This window comes from Saimiri boliviensis, chromosome 2 (genome assembly GCF_048565385.1).
Source record: "Saimiri boliviensis isolate mSaiBol1 chromosome 2, mSaiBol1.pri, whole genome shotgun sequence".
Lineage (NCBI taxonomy): Eukaryota > Metazoa > Chordata > Mammalia > Primates > Cebidae > Saimiri > Saimiri boliviensis.
Window position 1 is genome coordinate 4033520 of NC_133450.1, and position 20910 is coordinate 4054429.

Consider the following 20910-nt stretch of genomic DNA (forward strand, 5'->3'; position numbering starts at 1 on the left):
TGAAGTGGGGAGCAGTGGGGGAGGTGAAGAAAATAAAAAGAGTAGAAAAACAGACACCATTCCCAGTCTTTTTTTTTTTTTTTTTTTTTGAGACAGTTTCATTCTTGTCACCCAGGCTGGAATGCAATGGCGTGACCTCGGCTCACTGCAACCTCCACTTCCCAGGTTCAAGAGATTCTCCTGCCTCAGCCTTCCCAGTAGCTGGGATTACAGGCATACACTATCACGCTTAGCTAATTTTTGTATTATTAGCAGAGACAGGGTTTCACCATGTTGGCCAGGCTGGTCTTAAACTCCTGACCTCAGGTGATCCACCCACCTTGGCCTCCCAAAGTGCTGGGATTACAGGCATGAGGCACCACGCCAGCCCCCCAGTCTTATAATCTAGCTGGAAACAAACAAACAAAAAAATACATAGGTACAAACTTCAGAAAATAACCCAACAGCCTTAGACTGTGTTATCCCAAGCGCAAGTGCAAAGTATAGAATTCAGATCAGGAGCTACAGGTATGAAGTATCAGGTCTCAATTTGAACTACGCCTTAAAAGACAGGCAGGACTGTAGTCACAGTGAATAGAAGAGGGACTCTAGGTAGGAGTGGAGAACCATGAACTTTCCGGAGGCCAGAATGCATGTGACATGTGCAGATGAAAATGTCCCTGCCTGAAGCCCCAAGGCTGGTAGGAAGGTTCAGTGTACAGCCGTGGGCAAGGCCAAGCTCGGAAGGTTTTAAAAGCTGAGTTGTTTATGCAGGGTAAAGCAGTCGGGGGTAGAAAGTAATAATAGGAAGACCGAGGGGAACTGATTTCAAGGGACACAGGGAACCTATGGGGTAGCATCAGGTCACGGAAATTCCGAAGGAAGGAGAGACTCTGGGGCCAAAATGAATACTACTGAGGATAAGGGAAAACCTGTTGCCAAGGCTACTACAGAACACAGCGTCTGCATATTAAATTAGAAAAAGTGACCTCCCTAGTCCTTTCCAGAAAAATTTTTTTTTTTTGACAGAATATCGTTCTGTCACCCTGGCTAGAGTGCAGTGGCGTGATCTTGGCTTACTGCAACCTCCACCACCACAGTTCAAGTGATTCTCCTGCATCAGCCTCCCAAGTAGCTGGGACTACAGGCATGAGCCAGCAGCTGGCTAATTTTTCGTAGAGACAGGGTTTCACCATGTTGGCCAGGCTGGTCTCAAACTCCTGACCTCAAGTGATCTGCCTGCCTTGGCCTGACTGCTGAATTTCAAGAGGATGGTAGATACACAGAAATCAAACTCCTTTCTCACTCTGCCTAGGCACCTGTGCCTCTGGAATGTCAAGAGGGCACATATTAGTAAAGCAGTGACATTACCAGCGACCAGCACATTTCTGGAATGACCAATACGCAGTTTCATAAAAACTCACATGTCAGGCTGGAATGTGCTAGGCTCCAGATACTCCAGCCCTTGGTTTGAGCTTAAACTCTTGGAAAACATGTAAGCAGCACAGTGGTTCATTATGGGCTAAGAGGCCAGCCAATATACCAACCTTAAGAGTACTGCTCTAAAACCTCACAAGTCACCAATGATCAAACCAAGCCCTTCAGGCCTATGACGACCATTCATCCGATTATCCAGGCCCAGGAACTCTCAAGGATTCCAAGATAAAGAAAGGGAGTGATAAATTCTTCCACACCTGCTAGAGCCTGAGGTTCCCCAAACTCAACCAAGTCACTGTCAAGGAAGTCTGCCCGCTAGAGACACAAATTTAGAAACTAGGCTCATTAGCTCCGCTCGGTGAAAAGCTGTAACACTTGGTAGAGGAGCCCAGGTTTATCCAATGCAGCTGTTCTGTCCAGAACACCACCCAGAATTTACTTCCTGATGTCCCCCAGTGGCTCTCCCTCAGGATGACATCCTTTGTGGCACCTGATCTAATCCATAAACATGCAGTTGAGGAATGAAGTTGGGGAGGGGGTTACGGGGAGACAAGGCAGGACCCCGCGTGGGTTGGGTCTATGGGTGAGAAGGCAATGAGATGCTGACCAGAGACTTGATTCTCCGAATGAGAATTCTCTGCAAGACTACAACAGCTGCCAAAGGAGGCCTCACTACCTCCAGGGTAAAATTCTTTAGTGGCACTTCTAAATTCCCCAAGATTTATTTCTTCCTGAATTCCTTTTGAACACACATGCAAAAAGTTCCAAACAGATTGCTTGACTACCTATTTCTGAGAAGATAACGCTGCTGGTCTCGAAAACCTTAGACTACTTCTAGAGGGACTCTTGGTGACAGGAAGCAGAGGAAGGCAGCTAGGGCTCAGACACAGCAATGGAATGCCAGCTGTGAAAGACGACTGCTAGTCTAGAATTTTCTGAAAGCCAAACTTGTCCTGAGAGCTAGATACACCCTAATCAAAACTCAAAGACTTAGCCAGCCAGGGTGAGAAGCGTAGAGTCACAAAGCAGCAGCAACAAATCACTTGTGGCCTCTCTCACCAGCTGCTTCCCTTCCTGGCAGAAACTAGAACTGCCTTTTCCAAAAGAAATAGGTATGGATAAGAGGTGCTGGAGCTCAGACCAGAGCACCTCACTCAAGCTTAACTGGATTTTTTTTTTTGAGATGGAGTTTCACTCTTGTTGCCCAGGCTGGAGTGCAATGGCATGATCTTGGCTCGCCGCAACCTCTGCCTCCCAGATTCAAGCAATTCTCCTGCCTCAGCCTTCCGAGTACCTGGATTATAGGCATGCGCCACCACGCCCAGCTAATTTTGTATTTTTAGCAGAGATGGGGTTTCTTCATGTTGGGCAGGTTGGTCTCGAAATCCTGACCTCGAGTGATCCGCGGGCACCTTGGCCTCCTAAAGTGCTGGGATTACAGGCCTGAGCACTGCGCCTGGCCCCTTTTTAAGACAATAAACAGGAACTCTAGTTCAGGTCATCCTCACACACTTGTTAATCCCTAAATCTCAGCACACAGTGTGGAGGTGGCGCATCCTTCGGGCACAACTGCAGAGATGCCTACACCAAGAGCATCCCCCTGCCTCCCATCTGTGCTTTTACATACCTGAGGAGAGAAGAGGGCTGCACAGTAGAGAACAAATGGCGGAGGGTAAAGAAGTCTATCCACAAGGAAGGGATCATGAATAGAGAATTTATTACAACGGAGGAAATGGAGATTTCGAGTCATTTTTTTTTTTAAGTTGAGATAGGATCTTGCTATGCTGCCCAGACTGGTCTCGAACTGCTGGCCTCAAGTAATCCCCCTACCTCTGCCTCCCGGGTAGCTAGGACCACAGGCACATACCACTGCATCCTGGCTACATTTTTCTTTTTCTTTTTTGTAGAGATGAGGTCTCATTATGTTGCTCAGGCTGGTCTCAAACTCCTGGGATCAAGCAAGCCAGCCTCCTGCCTTAGCCTCCCAAAGGGTTGGGATTACAGGTGTGAGCCACTGCAGCCGACTACACTTCTGTTATTAGTGTATTTACATATTTGATTCAGTTATATTCAGAGGCCCCTAAGGTAAGGAACTATGACTTACACAGAGTATCTAAAACAGCGTCTGGCACATAGTAGGTATACTCTCAATACTGATGCTTTGAAATAATCTTAACTGAGGTGGCCTTTGCAAATTCATATTTGAAGTCAAATATTTACTAAATAATAATTACAAATTGGGTATTGTGCTAGCTGCTTTTCCACATTATCTCATTTAATCCACAGTATTATCCCACTTTATAGATAAGGAAACCAGCTTAGCAGCCTCTCTTTGACTATATAACTTTTAACTCCTGATTAAAGCTCTAAGAACTAATAACTCCCACATCTCCCTATTCCTCATTGTAGCAACTCTTGCATTTGCTTTCTCAGGGCCCAGGCACAAAGCATTGCAGGAGGGAAAAGAAAGGTGGGGGTTCACAAAGCCATGTAGGCTTGGCTCACTATAAATTCATGCAATCTAATGATAACTAGACTCATTGCCAGTCTTCCTGACCCATGGGTTCAATACCTCCAAATCCTCCTGTTCACTCAACCCTGTTTTCAGTCTTCGCAGCCTGTCAAATTACCCTGTGTCGCTTCCCTCATATCTTAGTGTTCCTTTCCATTCAATGGTCCAAATCTCCAGTATGTCAGTTACATCATGAGCATGACTGACACTGCTCTGGTCTCCTCTCTCCTCTCTCGTTCTACCTGGGATCCTACCACAAGTCCAGTCTTCCTAAAAGAGATCATGTCATTTTCCTATCCAAAATCCTTCAGTTATTCCCCATGACTATAGGATAAAGATAGCACTGGTACACAAGGCCCTCTGGGTTCTGGTCCACAGCTGGATTTTAGTTCCTTCTACTCCCCAACACAAACTCTCTGCCCTGGCCAATCCAACTAATGACCAGTCTCCCACATGCCCTTTACTCACACTGTTCACCAGCACCTGCCTAGCCTACCCATAAACATCCTCCTCCTTCTCTCTGCCTGGTGAAATCCTGCCCATGTTTCAAGGCCTCCATCATGAAGCCTTCCTTGATGCAGCCTGCAGGACCTCCTCTGCCTCCAAACACCTAGGGCACTTACTGTCCACACTTCCACTGGACTCTGGGCACATATGGTATCTTTCTATCTCCTATTACATTTTCATAACTTAAAAGCAAGGACTATCTTAGAGTCAGTTACACATAATAAACAGTGTTCTTACTGACCCAAACTGTCTTAAAATATTTCCTTTAGAATATTATGAGCGTTAGGCTGGGCGAGGTGGCTCATGCCTGTAATCCCAGCACTTTGGGAGGCCAAGGTGGGCAGATCACCTGAGATCAAGAGATCAAGACCAACCTGGCCAACATGGTGAAACCCTGTCTCTACGAAAAATACAAAAATTTGATGGGCATAGTGGCACACCTGTAATCCCAGCTATGCCAGAGGTTGAGGCAGGTGAATCACTTGAACTTCGGAGGCAGAGGTTGCAGTGAGCCGCTATCACACCATTGCACTCCAGCCTGGGCACCAGAGTGAGACTATGTCTCAAAAAAAAAATAAAATTAAAAAAAAATTTAAAAACCGGTATTATGAGTGTTGAATCAAGATTCTTCTCTGAAGCCTTACCACTTTCCTAAGCAGTATTCTTTGGGGAGTTCTCACCACTGAACACAGAGTGCTCACACACATCTAGTGTTTTATATTTAAACTTAACACACATGCATGTGTGCACATGCACATAGAATCTGTCTTCAAAGGATTTCAAATTACAAGTCTAGATCCGGAAAGACCCTGACCAATCCAGAGTGTGACCACTGGACACCATTATTTAACGGGCAGGCCAAAGCTGGAGAAATGTCTGATGATCCATGACTGCTGGAGACAGAAGCCCTGCCAAAGAACCTGAAAGGACTTTCCAGAGAGAAAAAATTGGGCTTAAACAAAGAGCTGAATTTAGTTGCTTCCTGAACGGAAGCAACAGACCTAAAACAACAGTGTTCCCCATCACAACACACACAGCTGGCGAAGAGTACTGCCAAGAGGAGTATGAGCAATTAGTGAATAATAGCTTATGTACTGTTGACACCACTTAGCCTGCAGTCAGTACTCAGGGCACCAGCAGCAAGCTGCCAGAATCCTAAATCCCAAGCCATCACCAAATGGGTAATAAACATGTTGTTCTTTGGCTACTCTGAGGATTAGTAGAAAATAAAGTATCTGGTATTCCAGGACATGAATGCCACAATGCCAGATTGCGGGAGCTCTCCAAGTTACTTCTGTAAACTGCTGGTCCATTCCTGAGAGAGTGCAGTACTAAACAGAATAGACTACAAGGATGTCTCTCATCTTACAATGGGTCTTATCCCAATAAAGCTATTGTAAATTGAACATATCTAAGTTGAAAATGCATTTAATACACCTAACCGACCAAACACACGTCACAGTTTAGCCTAGCCTACCTTAAACCTGCTCAGAGCACTTACATTAGCCTACAGCTGGGCAAAGTCATTTGGCGACACAGTACACTCTAGAATACTGGTTGTTGACTCTCCTGACTGCGTGGCTGACTGCTGTGGCTCCTGCTGCTGCCCAGCATTGGAGAGTACCAGTCCCGCATATCGTCATCTTAGGAAAATACCTAAATTCATAATTTGAACGACAGTTTCTATTGAATGAATATTGTTTTCACATCATCCTAGAGTCAAAAAATAGTGAGTCTAACTGCCATAAGTTGGGGGACTGTCTGTAGTCTATTTGCCATTAAACTGCCCTTTTCTTCTTATATTTTTCCTCCTTTTAATTCACATTTAGAAGAGAAAGGGAGATGTGATGGGTAAGGTTTTTTTTTTTTTTTTTTTTTTTTTGAGACAGGGCTTGGCTCTGTCGCCCAGGCTGGAGTACAGCAGCATGACATTGGCTCACTGCAGCCTTTACCCTCATGGGTCACTTCACCTGGCCAGTGGGTAAGGCTTAGAAAATCCTTTACCAGCTGGGCGCAGTGACTCAGGCCTGTAATCCCAGTACTCTGGGAGGCCAAGGTGAGTGGATCACTTGAGGCCAGGAGTTTGAGACCAGCCTGGCCAACATGGTAAAACCTTGTCTCTACTAAAAACACAAAATTAGCCGGACATGGTGGTAAGTACCTGTAATCCCAGCTACGCAGGAGCTGAGGCAGGAGAATCACTTGAACCTGGACAGGGAGGTTGCAGTGAGCTGAGAGCCAAGATCATGACACTATATTCCAGCCTGGGTGACAGAATGAGACTTTTGTCTCAAAAAAACAAAAAAACAAAAACAAAAACAAAAACAAAACAAAACAAAACAAAACAAAACCCTTTACCTCTCTGGGCCTCATGTCCTCATCTATAAAATGAGAAAATTATACTAGGTGACCAACTCACCTAACACTAACATTTTATGGTCTTAGACTGTTTCTCTATATATTCTAGTTTGCCTTACTTTGATCCAAACATTTGGATGGCAGATCCATTGGAGAAACTGTCCCCAGCTCTGTGCTGACTGCCTGCCCCTCAGTGAAAACCTGCTTGAGGGTTGTGCCCTGGGGCTGGAACAGAGAAAAACCCCCTGTAGGAGAAGCTGCTCAGCAAGATAAATAACTGCCTCCTTGCTCTATTTCTAGCATAGACAGTGCTTGGCAAAAGGGCTTCATTTCCACTCCTTGTCACTGTTAAGGACAAGGAGAAAAACCAGATGGCATGAAGCTCCTGGGCTTCTTTCCCCTCATTGTCACGGACCAGTGGAGTGCAACTGGTCACCACACACCACAAGATGCCACACCCAAGTTTATGGCAGAGGACCAGCACATGTGGTTTGTATTATGCTTATTGAGAGGAAAATCGTTTTATATGAGAGAACTTTGCACTTCAGTCATTAAAAACAAAAGAGGTGTGAAGATCAAGTTGGGGAGCTGGAGTGTGCAGCAGGAAAAAATTTCTGCCTCTGCTTTTGTCCACGTTAGCAAATATTTTCTCAGGTTCTACTAGATCTGAGAATCCTTCCTGATTCTGTTATTCTCACTCTTAGCCACCTGACTCCAGGGCAGATCATAATCTTCCCAAGTCCAAAAAATCCTGCAGTGTAAATAGTTCCAGGGAAATCACACACTGCATAGTTCAGCAGCCTCAGCAGCAGCACTTGGACTACAGATACAGAGTGCTAGCAGCAGGAGCAGTTTCTTTTACAATGAGGGTAGTAAAAAAGGAAGCAGTCAGAGGTGGATAGCTGGCTGACCTGGAGGACTACCAGACTTAACAGATGATAACTGCCTTTGAAAGGCTTAAAACCTAGCAATTTAAGTTAAACCCGATTCTGAGCTAGACTGTTTGCCTTTACACAGATCTTAAAAGTCAAAGGACTTCGGCAAGTTACACTGTCACTGCCACTTAAGGAAACCACCTTGGTAAAGAGGCAGGCCTACTGGAATCTGCCAGCAAAAGACTGACAAAATTCAGCACCCACCCCCGCTTTTTTTTTTTTTTTTTTTGAGATGGAGTCTTGCTCTGTCACCCAGGCTGGAGTGCAGTGGTGCCATCTCGGCTCACTGTGGCCACTGCCTCCTGGGTTCAAGCAATTCTGCCTCAGCCTCCTGAGTAGCTGAGATTACAGGCGTGTGCCACCACACCTAGCTAATTTTTGTATTTTAGTAGAGACGGGGCTTCACCATGTTGACCAGGCTGGTCTTGAACTCCTGACCTCAAGGTGATCGCCTGCCTCGGCCTCCCAAACTGCTGGGATTACAAGCATAAGCCACTGGGCCCAGCCTAGCAGTTTTTTGTTTTTTTTTTTTTTTAATATTTTAGCAGCCTTTCTTAGCCTGACAGTTGGCCTATTTTTTTTTTTTTTTCTCATGGAAAGCACATGCAAGCTACTATACTCTGCAAAATCAAATACAACAGAGTCTTACTATTATCTATAAAAAAAACTATGCCTGACTTTCCTCCAAATGAAATTAGCTGTATCCACAGTTCTTTTTATAGCAGCTATCAGCATTCAAGATTTATATTCTCTATATTCCAAACTTCAAACCAAAATAAAAATATTATACTCAATTTCTTCTCTACTTACTAAAATGATTCTGATTTCCCCTTTAGCTCTTAGGATCATTCAATAACAATAGTTTTCAAACCATATTCCAAGAAGTAATGTGGTTTGGCGGGAAGGGATGTGACAGGGATGAGGTGAATCACCTCTCTCATGGCTGCTTTACTCTGTTTAATATGCCATAGGTTTGAAGAAAAGTTTCTAATGCTAAAAAAAAGAAACAATAACCACTGGGGTAATAGAACTAGATTATCATCTACAATGATCTATAGAAGGCACTACATGAAATTAGCCAACTTTCAATGTCCTGGGCTAACAGGACCTAAGAATAGCATAGTAAAGAAATGTAATTTATTAAAACTCTATTTTTAGTCAATGATTCCTATCATCCATCTTTAACTGTTTTTTGTTTTGTTTTGTTTTTTTGCAACAAATAATTAGTAAAACAGAGTTGAATTCTGGGGAAATATATGGGTAGTAATAGGGATGCCAGAGTGAAAATCGATCTGAATATCTGACTCTACACAGTAGGCTCCTTTGCCTTTAGTTGTTACTGACAACACACTAAATAAGTTGCAGGCCAGATCCTGCTAGATACAGGATATAAACACACATGTAGAGAAATTATCCCTCCGCCATGGCAGAATGCTGTTATTGGATGCAACCCCCAAGAGATAATAATACTAGGCCAGCCACCAAGCCATGTAAGTTAATTCCTAGTGTGAGACTGTGACTCAGAAGCCAGGTCTTTCTGTTTCAAACTTAGTAGAAAGGCAACAGCAGCCAGCAGGATGTGGGACCTGGTGCAACTCACCCGTGCAGAACTCCTTGCTCACATTGTGGGGCACTGTGATCCGTCGGTAGACAATGGGCTCTGACTCCAGGATGTTCTCATCATGGCGGTACCGAGTAGGCCTTTCATTTGGGATGCCCCGGGAACGGGTACCACTTCTCCTTTCATAGGTATCAATCTCCTCAAACACAGCTGCCTTGTCAAAAAGAGCTAGGTTCCCTTCAAAATCAAAATCTGTGTCTGGGATCTCTTCAATATCATCCCCGAAGCACTCGTCATCTTTATTCTTCATCTGGCCATTCTTTAAACCACTTTTCTTTGGAGTTGCCTGATTTGGGTGCCTGCTACTAGATGACCCTAGAGAAAAAATAGGGACTAAAATCAGTGTATCCACAGAAAGTGCTCAGTGAAAGTGGAAAATACAGTACATCAGTCCTTTGTGGAGAGCGTTACAGGAACCAATGTGAAAATGGTAAAGGTCAGCATTGCTAAATCATATTAAGTAGCAAACAATAAATCTCATGTGGAATAATAGGTTTCAAACATCACCCAATCTGGGCACAGCGGCTCATGCCTATAATCCCATATTGGGAAGCTGAAGCAGGAGGATCGCTTGTGCCTAAAAGTTCAAGGCTGCAGTGAGCTATGATCATGCCACTGCCCTCCAGCCTGGGCAATAGAACAAGAACCTGTCTCAAAACACATACACACAGCTGGGCACAGTGGCTCATACCTGTAATCGCAGCACTTTGGGAGGCTGAGGCGGGTGGATCACAAGGTCAGGAGATCGAGACCAACCTGGCCAACATGGTGAAACCCTGTCTCTATTTAAAATACAAAAAATTAGCCGGGCATGGTGGCGCGCGCCTGTAGTCCCAGCTACTCGGGAGGCTAAGGCAGGGGAATTGCTTGAACCCGGGAGGCGGAGGTTGCAGTGAGCCAAGATTGCACCACTGCACTCCAGCCTGGCAACAGAGCAAGACTCCATCTCAAAAAAAACCCCACAAACACACACATAACAACAATAGCAACAACAAATACTACTCAAGTAACTTGTTAATATGAAATACGCAGTACTCCTGGAAATCGTAACCAATTCTCCCCTTCATAAGGAAACTGGTAATGACAAAAGCTTTTCTGACAACTTACTATCAGCAAATAAGAGGAACAGTAATACAGCATGGTGGTTTTGATACAGCAATAGAGGCAGGAGGCAGAGAAATTCTAGAGGCAGGTCCCTGGCGAAGCCTCACCTTCAAGCCAAAAGCTTGAGATTGCGGCCCAACGTGAGAACTTACATCCCTGTTTTCCCACGAGAATGTTGCCTTTTCCTAAACCACCCATGGCCCCCACCCTATCCTGTGCCTATAAAGACCCCAGACTCAGTCAGCAGAGATGAGAAACAGCTGGATACTGAAGACCACCGCTGAATGTCACAGAGAAGTGGCTTGACTTCAGAAGGACAGCCTGACTACATAACTGTGGAGAAGAATCCAGCCGGAGACAGCCAGACTTCAGGGGAAAATTATCTACCCACCACCCACTGTCCCCTTCCTACATAAATAAAAACAAGATCACCCATATTTACTATCCTTTAATTCATTCATGTGACCTATTTTTCCTGGACACTGGACAAAAGCTCAGCAGCCATGAGTACAGATACAAAAAATAAAATAAAAAATCAGATGAGAACACATCCTGGCTAAAAAATAAAGAGAAAGAAATATGGATGAGATTACTCAGGAGGCTGGGATGGGAGGATCACTTGAGCCCAGGAGGTCATGGCTGCAGTGAGCCACAGTCCACACCACTGCACTCCATCCAGCCTAAGCAATATATATATGTATATGACCAGTCTGGCCAACATGGTGAAACCCTAACTCTACTAAAAATACAAAAATTAGCCAGGTGTGGTGGCGTGCACCTATAATCCCAGCTATCTGGGAGGCTGAGGCAGGAGAGTTGCTTGAACCCAGGAGGTGTCAGTTGCCGTGAGCTAAGATTGAGATCGGACCACTGACTCCAGCCTTGGGGACACAGCGAGACTCCATCTCCAAACAAAATAATAAAATAAAAAATAAAAAAAAATATATGTATGTATATGAATACATACACACACATATATGAAAATATATACATACATATTTTATATATATGGATGAGAAAACAGAGCTGAATTAGGAAGGAAGAATGGGTATGAAAACACAAGGTCAGGATAACACCATTAGCCATATACATAGCAAGGGAAGAACAAGAGAATAAGGATTATTGATGTACTGCCTCAATATTAAATAAAAACACCCTATTAGAAATAGGTCTCTTTTCCAGTGTTCACTCTCCAGAGGGTATGTGTTTCCCCAGGGGTGGATGGAATGACTCATCAGGACACAGGAAGAAGATACTGAATATTCTATTTATTTTTTACTTTAACTAAAAACAGTAGAAATTAATTTTTTTTTTTTTTTTTTTTTTTGAGACGGAGTTTCACTCTTGTTACCCAGGCTGGAGTGCAATGGCGTGATCTCGGCTCACCGCAACCTCCACCTCCTGAGTTCAGGCAATCCTCCTGCCTCAACCTCCTGAGTAGCTAGGATTACAGGCACGCGCCACCATGCCCAGCTAACGTTTTTTGTATTTTTAGTAGAGATGGGGTTTCACCATGTTGACCAGGATGGTCTCGATCTCTTGACCTTGTGATCCACTCACCTCGGCCTCCCAAAGTGCTGGGATTACAGGCTTGAGCCACCGCGCCCGGCAGAAATTACATTTTAAGAATTTTAATGTACTGATGAAAACTAGGATCCTTATGAAGTTCCATGCCAGCCAACTGCTGCTCTGTATTTGAGCTATCTGAGGAAAACATGACATTCCTTAACAAGAATTCTATCCATGCAAGTGGCTACACATCAACTTTTTAAAATTGCAGTAAAATATACATTACATAAAATTTATCATTTTAATGGTGTTTTTTTTTTAGACAGAGTCTCACTCTTGTTACCCAGGCTGGAGTGCAATGGCACAGTCTTGGCTCACCACAACCTCCGCCTCCTGGGTTCAAGTGATTTTCCTGCCTCAGCCTCCTGAGTAGCTGGGATTACAGGCGCCTGCCACCATGCCCAGCTAATTTTTTGTAGAGACGGGGTTTCACCATGTTGGTCAGGTTGGTCTCGAACTCTTGACCTCAGGTGATCTGCCCGCCTCAGCTTCCCAAAGTGCTGGGATTACAGGCATGAGCCACTGCGCCCAGCCATTTTAACCATTTTTAAGTGTACAGTTCAGTGGTATTAAGTGCTTTCACACACATTCACACTCTACAACCATGCCAATTTTTCACTAAAGCATACAAAAATGAGTATGTGGCTTAAAAAGATTCTTGTAAAGAAACTATGTTAAATAATGATAATACCAATGCAATCATAAGTGAACAAGAAAATGGCAGAACTAGCACTTTCCCTCTTCCTCATAGAGGCCTTCTTTAGCTAGAATGAGGTTGTCAGAAATTAATCAAATCTATGAAGATGGTCTCCCAAATTAAAAAGTATCAAGAAGGTCATTCCAAACATGAATCCACGTTAATTATCGTGAATTAATTTCATCCTAAGTGTATACGCTGCATCAAAAGTCTGCAAACTATAGCCCATGGGCCAAATCCAACCAACTGCCTGTTTCTGTAAATAAAGTTTTACTGGTGCACAGTCATGGTCTAGGCTAAGTTAAAAGAACACAAAGGATAATGTCTAGAAAATGTACACACGACTGGGGGTGGTGGCTCACGCCTGTAATCCTGGCACTTTGGGAGGCTGAGGCAGGCAGATCACCTGAGGTCAGGAGGTCGAGACCAGCCTGACCAACATGGTGAAACCCTGTCTCTACTAAAAATACCGAAGAATTAGCTGGGCACGGTGGCATACACCTATAATCCCAGCTACTTGGGAGGCTGAGGCAGGAGAATCGCTTGAACCCGGAAAGTGGAGCCTGTAATGAGCAGAGATCGTGCCAATGCACTCCAGCCTGGGCGACAGAGCAAGACAGAAGGAAGGGAGAGCAGGGGAGGGAAGAAGGAAAATGTACACATAATGCATAAATGAAAAACAATTCAGTACAGCACAATGGTCAAACAAATAATTCAAAGGTAATAGAAATGAGTATTCCCTTTTAAAAATAATGTTTGTTAACATGTTCACAGCAGATAATTCACAAAATATGTAGAAAATTCTAAATATTCACATAATATTTTGATTTTCTTTTAGTAAAAAATTGATATCTATCTTATGAAGTTTTGTATCCTGCTTTATTGCGTGGAACATCCTTGAATTTCACGAAAAAATTCTTCAGGCTGGGTACGGTTGCTCACACCTATAATCCCAGCACTTTAGGAGGCTGAGGCAGGCGAATCACAAGGTCAGGAGTTTGAGACCAGCCTGGCCAACATGGTGAAACCTGTCTACTAAAAATACAAAAAATTAGCTGGGCATGGTGGCAGGCACCTGTAATCCCAGATACTCAGGAGGCTGAGGCAGAAGAATCACTTGAACCAAGGGGGCAGAGGTTCCAGTGAGCCGAGATTGCGCCACTGCACTCCAGCCCAGATGACACTGAGACTCTGTCTCAAAAATAAAAAAAACTTCAAATACTGTATCTTATTTTTTATGGCTGCATAAATCACAGATCATACTATATTGATACACAACATATAGATCATACCTACTGATTCACTTTTAAGTTATTTCTCACTGTTGCTGTTACTTGGCCCAAACACACTATCTTTGATGAATCTTGCTAAAAAAAATCACTCCCATCTGACCACTTACAACAGTGTGGGTACCACTGACCTAGCACTTACGCTGTATTACCTACTTTGTTCTATAGTTAATCTGTGTTCTTGCTCTTACTTCCCAAGGAGTTTCTAAGCTAGCAGAGGGCAGGAATGACGTCATTCACACCTGTCACCCAACACTATGCCAGGTTTAGCATAAGTACACAGAACTCTGCTAAATTAAGAAATAAAAACAGCAATAATAAAAAAAAAAGCAAACACTAGCCAAAAAAAGTTAAAAGTCTAAAAAGAGGTTATAAAAGAAAGGGTAACTTGAGATTAACTACAAGAAAAAGTAATAAAAATCATGCCAACTTTGTTGCGTGATTGAAAAGGCCAGGGAGATAAAGTTGCTGATAATAATATGAGAGAGTTATGAAGCAAGAGCTTCAGTGGAAAAAGTTCTGTCATGCCCAACATGAACTGACAATGAACTATCCTGGAACTAATACAATGACTGATGAAAATAAGCAGATGATTGATGAAGGAGAAGACAGAGTTGAGGAAGCAAAATGGGAAATCATTCCCATTCAGACAAAACCCAAAGCTCCTGAAACAAGGTGACCAGGAATAAAGCTCAGAGGAAAAAGGATATAGACATTGCTAAAGAGAAACAGGCAGAGAGGCACAAAACGAGTTACCGGAGAAAACAGGAAAGAAACTAGAATCCAAAGACCCAAAGACTCTGAAGGCAGGTCAGGCTTCCCAAATGACACTGGTAGAAGGCCAGTTATCCTGGAGTTAAAGTTTGAAAAGCATGAGTTGGCCAGGCTTATATAGGCAGATTTCATGCCTATAATCCCAGCACTCTGGGAGGCAGAGGCGAGTGGATTGTCTGAGGTCAGGAGTTTAAGACCAGCCTGGCCCCAACATGGCAACACCTCATCTCTACTAAAAATATAAAAATTAGCCAGGCACGGTGGCAGGCGTTCTTTAATCCCAGCTACTTGGGAGGCTGAAGCAAGAGAATCGCTTGAAGCTGGGAGGCAAAGGTCGCAGTGCATTGCACTGTACCCTGGATGACAGGGGAGGAAGGCAGGCAGGCAGGAAGGCAGGAAGGAAAAGCATGAGTTGCTTCTCTAATCACTTGCCCAGTATTTGTTAGCCCTAAACAGTGGGCTAACACCAATACGAGTGTTCAAAGGCACAAGCTGAGCATCCATAACCCAAAAATCCAAAATCCAAAAATTTCTGAGCACCAACATGATGTTCAAAGAAAATGCTCATTTTGGATTTCTGGATTAGGGATGCTCAACTGGTATGTATTCCAGAAATACTCCAAAATCCTTTAAAAAAAAAATAAAAAAATCTGAAAACGCTTCTGGTCCCAAGCATTTTGCATAAGAGATACTCAACCTTCATTTTTGAGGGAGAGTGTGCAGTATAGAAAGAAAATGTTTGCTCAGTTTCAAAAAAAAAATTAATGAATAAATAGTACCCACTTCATATCATGCCACATGATGAGGAGCTACTGAAATGCAAAGTAGAAAATTAAAGTAAACAAACATGACTAGCTGTAACGCTCGTTCACAGCATGTTGACCAAGTGCCCCACTATCAAGACTATTAAGGTTCACTGTGGGAGATGCCTTAATTCTGCCTTAATGATGCTGGGCACTGGTCACCATTTTTGGCTCAGCTGTAGGACTCTACAAACATCTTACAACAAAACCTAGACATGTGTGTGTAGAAGGTTTCAGGTATTTTCCTGTACTCCTCTAAATGCAGAGTTGATTCATTCATTTGAGACATATACACGAAGGAGTAGCTATGTTCTAAACACTGTCAGGAAAGCAGAGTGTGAAAAATATTTCCCAAGAGGAAATACTGACATCACAGGTCACTAAGAGAAAGATAAGAGAATGTAAAATAAATGAAAGGCAGGCTAATACACTCAATTGTCTCTCATTCTTCCCTTTCCTCACACTTTAATACAAATATTAGGAAGTCCTGAGGGAATACGCCATCTCAGTACGTGGCTTATTCAGCCCAATGGGCCTGGCTCTGCATTAAACTGGCCTTTGGCCACTGGAAGACAAAAGCACTTCCCTTGGAAAAGATAAACAGTCTTCCCAGATTTCTTTACTTTTCAATTACAAGGGCCATGCACGTATGAAGACTGCAGGCTGGCAGCCTTCCTATGTCGTTTTTCTGCCAGCCTTTGGCACAGAGACCCTTTGGCCAGGACAACTTGTAACAAACCCATTGTTGCATAACCCTCAGTGCCACTTACTTATTGGTTTTTGTCACACACAGACTGTAACGGGGAACTCTGTCCTGCATTTATCACACTAAAGGGTACCTGAATGTCAAACTATAAATGTTTTACTGCCAGATTCAACAGGCATCATGAGAAAGTGCCTCAGAATATGTGGGACCTTCTTCTCAACTCCCAAATTCTATCTAGGCCCTCAGTTTTCAAGCATATTAGATATAGGAAGCACATCCAAGAAGTTTACAAGTCAAGAAGAACTCAGCAGGACCATGAAAACTTGGCCAAATTCACTTCCTGCCTCAGGTGGTAGGATGACTGTTATAATTAACAGACCGTTAAAGCCCAACCATACTGCAACAAGATAGTATCCACCATCTTTCCATTTAAAAGGTTCAATTCCATTCCTCATTTCTCTCCACTGCCAGTAACAGAAAAAGGTGCCAAACAGAGACAATGACGTGCCTATAGGACTACCTCTCCCTAAACATAAATGAGCTAAAGGCTAGCTATCTCCTTTTCTTTTTCTTTTTCTGAGATGGAGTTTCGCTTTTGTTGCCCAGGCTAGAGTGCAAAGCGCAATTTCAGCTCACCACAGCCTCCACCTCCAAGTTCAAGCGATTCTCCAGCCTCAGCCTCCCAAGTAGCTGGGATTACAGGCATGTGCCACCATGCCTGGCAAATTTTGTATATTTAGTAGAGACAGGGTTTCTCCATGTTGGCCAGGCTGGTCTTGAACTCATGACCTCAGGTGATCCACCTCCCTCAACCTCCCAAAGTGCTGGGATTACAGGCGTGAGCCACCGTGCCCGGCATTTTTTTGTATTTTTGTAGAGGTGGGGTTTCACCATGTTGCCCAGACTGATCTCAAACTCCTAAGCTCAGGCAATCCGCCCGTCTCAGCATCCCAAAGTGCTAGGATTACAGGCGTAAGCCACCATGCCCAGCTGACAGATTATATTTCTATAGCTTCATCAATCTTCTAGTGTGAACATCAATATACACAAACTGGAGAAAATTCATTCTATGGCAGATCTCTCTACTCATAGGTCTCAATGAGAGGAAAAGTAATTATAACTCTACCTTCTATCAGAAACCTATTTTGAGCCATGTCTCATTATCAAATTACTAGGCCACAGACATTTTCCAGAATAATCTGGATTCTAAATAAGTTTATTAAACTGCCCTACGATCTCTTTACCTTATTATGTACAGTTAACAATCTAGAAAAAGGAAACTGACCAAACAGCAAAAGCAGAATAACCAAAGCCTGGAAGCCACCAAGATGTCCTGCAATAGGTGAACAGGTAAACAAACTGATACATCCACACAAGGGAATTTTATCTGACAATTAAAGAAATGAGCTATCAAGCCACAAAAAGACATGAATTAATCTTAAATGCATCTTGCTAAGTGAAAGAAGCCAGTCTGAAAGGGCTACATACTGTATGATTTTAATTACGTGATACTCTGGAAAAAGCAAAACTGCAGAGATGGTATACTAAAAAGATCAGTAGTTGCCAGGGAGAAGTGGGGACAGTTGAAGAGGTGAGGCACGAGAGATCATTTAGGACAATGAAACTATTCTGTTTATATTGTAATGACAGATACATGATGCTATGCATTTGTCAAAACCCACAGAACTTTGCAGCACAAAGAGTAAGCCTTAGTGTATGTGAATTTTTAAAAATCATTTAGGAGGTTGGGGGATCCCAGGATGGAATGCAGAATGTGACAACACAGAGTAACTGCATTATGAATATATGAAACAAATCAATGAAGGGGATGGGAGACCTACATAACTCTAGAAATGAATGGAGTCAGATGAAAGGCAAAGAAATGGCACATAAGCACCATATTCTATTTGCCAGTCTCCCATGGGAGGGGGGTGGGGATATGAGTTAATAATTCTGATACCACTATACATGTATATTGGAATTGAATATGTAAAGAACGAATGACAGCAGGAGACAGGTTTCTCACTGTTGGAGTGAAAGGTTACAGACAAGCAAAAGGAGAAGGCTAGCAAGATCCACGTGGCAATGGATTAAAGCTGGAGACATCAGTATGAGCTTATACTTAGTATAGTACAATATACACAGCTACATATAGAAATATTTAAATATGCACATACATCCTGGTTAAATATACACACATGTATTTTCTTTTCTGTGAACTCTACAGAAAAGTATATACACATATATTTTCTTGCTGTCCGCTATGAGGGTGACATCCAGGAGCAATGAGCATACCTAAGCAAAGGAGGAAGAAGGGAAAAGGGGGAAGGGGGAGGGGAAGAGGTGAGGAGGAGGAGAAAAGAGGAAGGAAGAGGAGCAGCAGAAGCAGCAGAAGTGCCAGTAGTAGCAATAGTAGTAGTAGTAGCAGCAGCAGTATTAAGCATCTTTCAGTGTCAGAAAGTACGTACCAAAAAAAAAAAAAAATCCATGATGACTGGAGTATGTCAAAGGGATATGGGATCCAAGTGAAAGATTTAAGACTAGTCAAAGCTGAAATAATTTGAGTACCAAAATAAAGTAATATTGAATTATAAGTGAAACTATAAAATAAATACCCATGAGTACATGCTGATATAAATAACTGACTGAATAAATTAACAAATGGGGGAGAAGAGAGGACTCTCTGGCATAAAAGAATTCCAAATAATGTCTGAAGATGCTGTGTCTTCAAGGAGAGGGAACATAACTCCTCACTCTTTGGGTGTGGGCTGCACAGAGTGATTTCCTTACAAAGAGTACAGACGTAAAAGGGGAAGAGTCACTTTACAGAGGAGAAACTTGACATATACTACTTTAGCCAGGTGATCAAAGTGAACATCAGAAGTTATAAACCATGGTGACAATATATACACTTGACACAAAGTGATAAAAATGGTACTTTACCTTTGTTGTCTTCTGCCCCCAAACATATAACCCCAGTCTAATCATGAGAAAAACATCAAGTATCAATTGAGGGACATTCTACAAAATACCTAGGTCATCAAAAACAAGGGAGGTCTGAGAAACTGTCAGAACTAAGCAGAAACGTGACTACCAAATGTGATGTGATATGCCGACGGAATCCTGGAACAAGTACATCAGGTAAAAACTAAGGCAATCTGAATAAAATATGGACTTTGTTTAATGATAATGCATCAACACTGGTTCATTAATTGTAACAAATGTACCATACCAATGTAAGATGTTAACAATAGGGGGAAAAATAGGTAGGAAAAAATATTATGAATTGCCAATAAGGGTCATCTCCAAGTGCATGGAAGATTATAAACTGCCTAACTATTTGAACTTCTAACAAATCAACAATTTCTGGTAAAGAAGAAAAGATTTTCACACTGGGCAACATAGTGAGACTTTGTCTCTACTAAAATAAAAAAACTAGCCAGGTATAGTGGCACAAACCTGTAGTCCCAGCTACTCAGGAGGCTGAAGTGGGAGGATCGCTTGAATCCCCTTCAAGGCTGCAGTGAGCTGTGATCACTGCACTCCAGCCTGAGTTACAAAGCAAGACTATATCTCAATAATAAATAAAGTAAAATAGAGAAGGTTAAGTCTAAATGGAAAAAATCATTTTCTATCCAAGCATTTTACAGTTTTTCTAAGGATACAGAAGTCACAATTGAATTTCAGTCTCACATTTGCAAACACTGTCATTTTAGATCCTTGTTTCATATGTACCAAGGGAAACTACCTTGAAATACATTCAAACATTTTTTTTTAGACCAGGAGCAGTGGCTCATGCCTCTAATCCCAGCACTTTGGGAGGCTGAGGCAGGTGGATCACTTGAGGTCAGGAGTTTGAGACCAGCCTGGGCAACATGGCCAAACTCCGTCTCTACTAAAAATAAAAAAATTAGCTAGGCAGCCAGGCACGGTGGCTCGCGCCTATAATCACAGCACTTTGGGAGGCCGAGCGAGGCAGGCAGATCACTTAAGGACAAGAGTTCAAGACCAGCCTGACCAACATGGAGAAACCCCATGTCTACTAAAAATACAAAATTAGCTGGGCATGGTGACACATGCCTGTAATTCCTGCTACTCAGAAGGCTGAGACAGGAGAATCACCTGAACCTGGGAGGCAGAGGTTGTCATGAGCCAAGATCGCACCATTGTAATAAGAGTGAAACTCCATCTCAAAAAAAAAAAAAAAAAAAAAAAAAAAATTAGCTGGGCATGGCAGCACATGCCTCAGTAATCCCAGCTCCTCGGGAGGCTGACGCAGGAGAATTGCTTGAACCTGGGAGGTAGAATTACAGGTACAAGCCACCATGCCCAGTAGTTACTGGATTTAAAACATTGCTGTTAGTCTCAGTAAACTCTGGGCAGACTTTTCCTGTAGGAAGTGCTAAGAGAGGGCAGCAAGCTCCTGTGCATCTCTAAGACCTTATTTCCTTTCCCTTAACATCTTGAAGAACTAGGCCTGGAGGAAGAGAGAACCATGTTGCATTTTTGTGAAGTTTAGCCAGCATCCATTGTACTGGAGTAATAAAGGATCGGTTTAAAGAGCAGCAGTGCTTATAGCTTATAGCCCTGAGGCCAGATTGAGAAGAAAGATCAACTTG

General features: G+C 42.9%; 1 protein-coding gene across 3 annotated transcripts in view; it reads right to left on the bottom strand.

Annotated features, from left to right (window-relative positions):
• Positions 1 to 20910, bottom strand: part of EDC3 (enhancer of mRNA decapping 3) — a 65257-nt gene that overhangs the window by 17412 nt on the left and 26935 nt on the right. For all 3 annotated transcript variants that reach the window (XM_003944784.4, XM_074392664.1, XM_074392665.1), the window contains one exon: positions 9329 to 9664. In XM_003944784.4, the coding sequence (XP_003944833.1) occupies positions 9329 to 9664 (336 nt within the window). The remainder of the gene's footprint in view (positions 1 to 9328; positions 9665 to 20910) is intronic.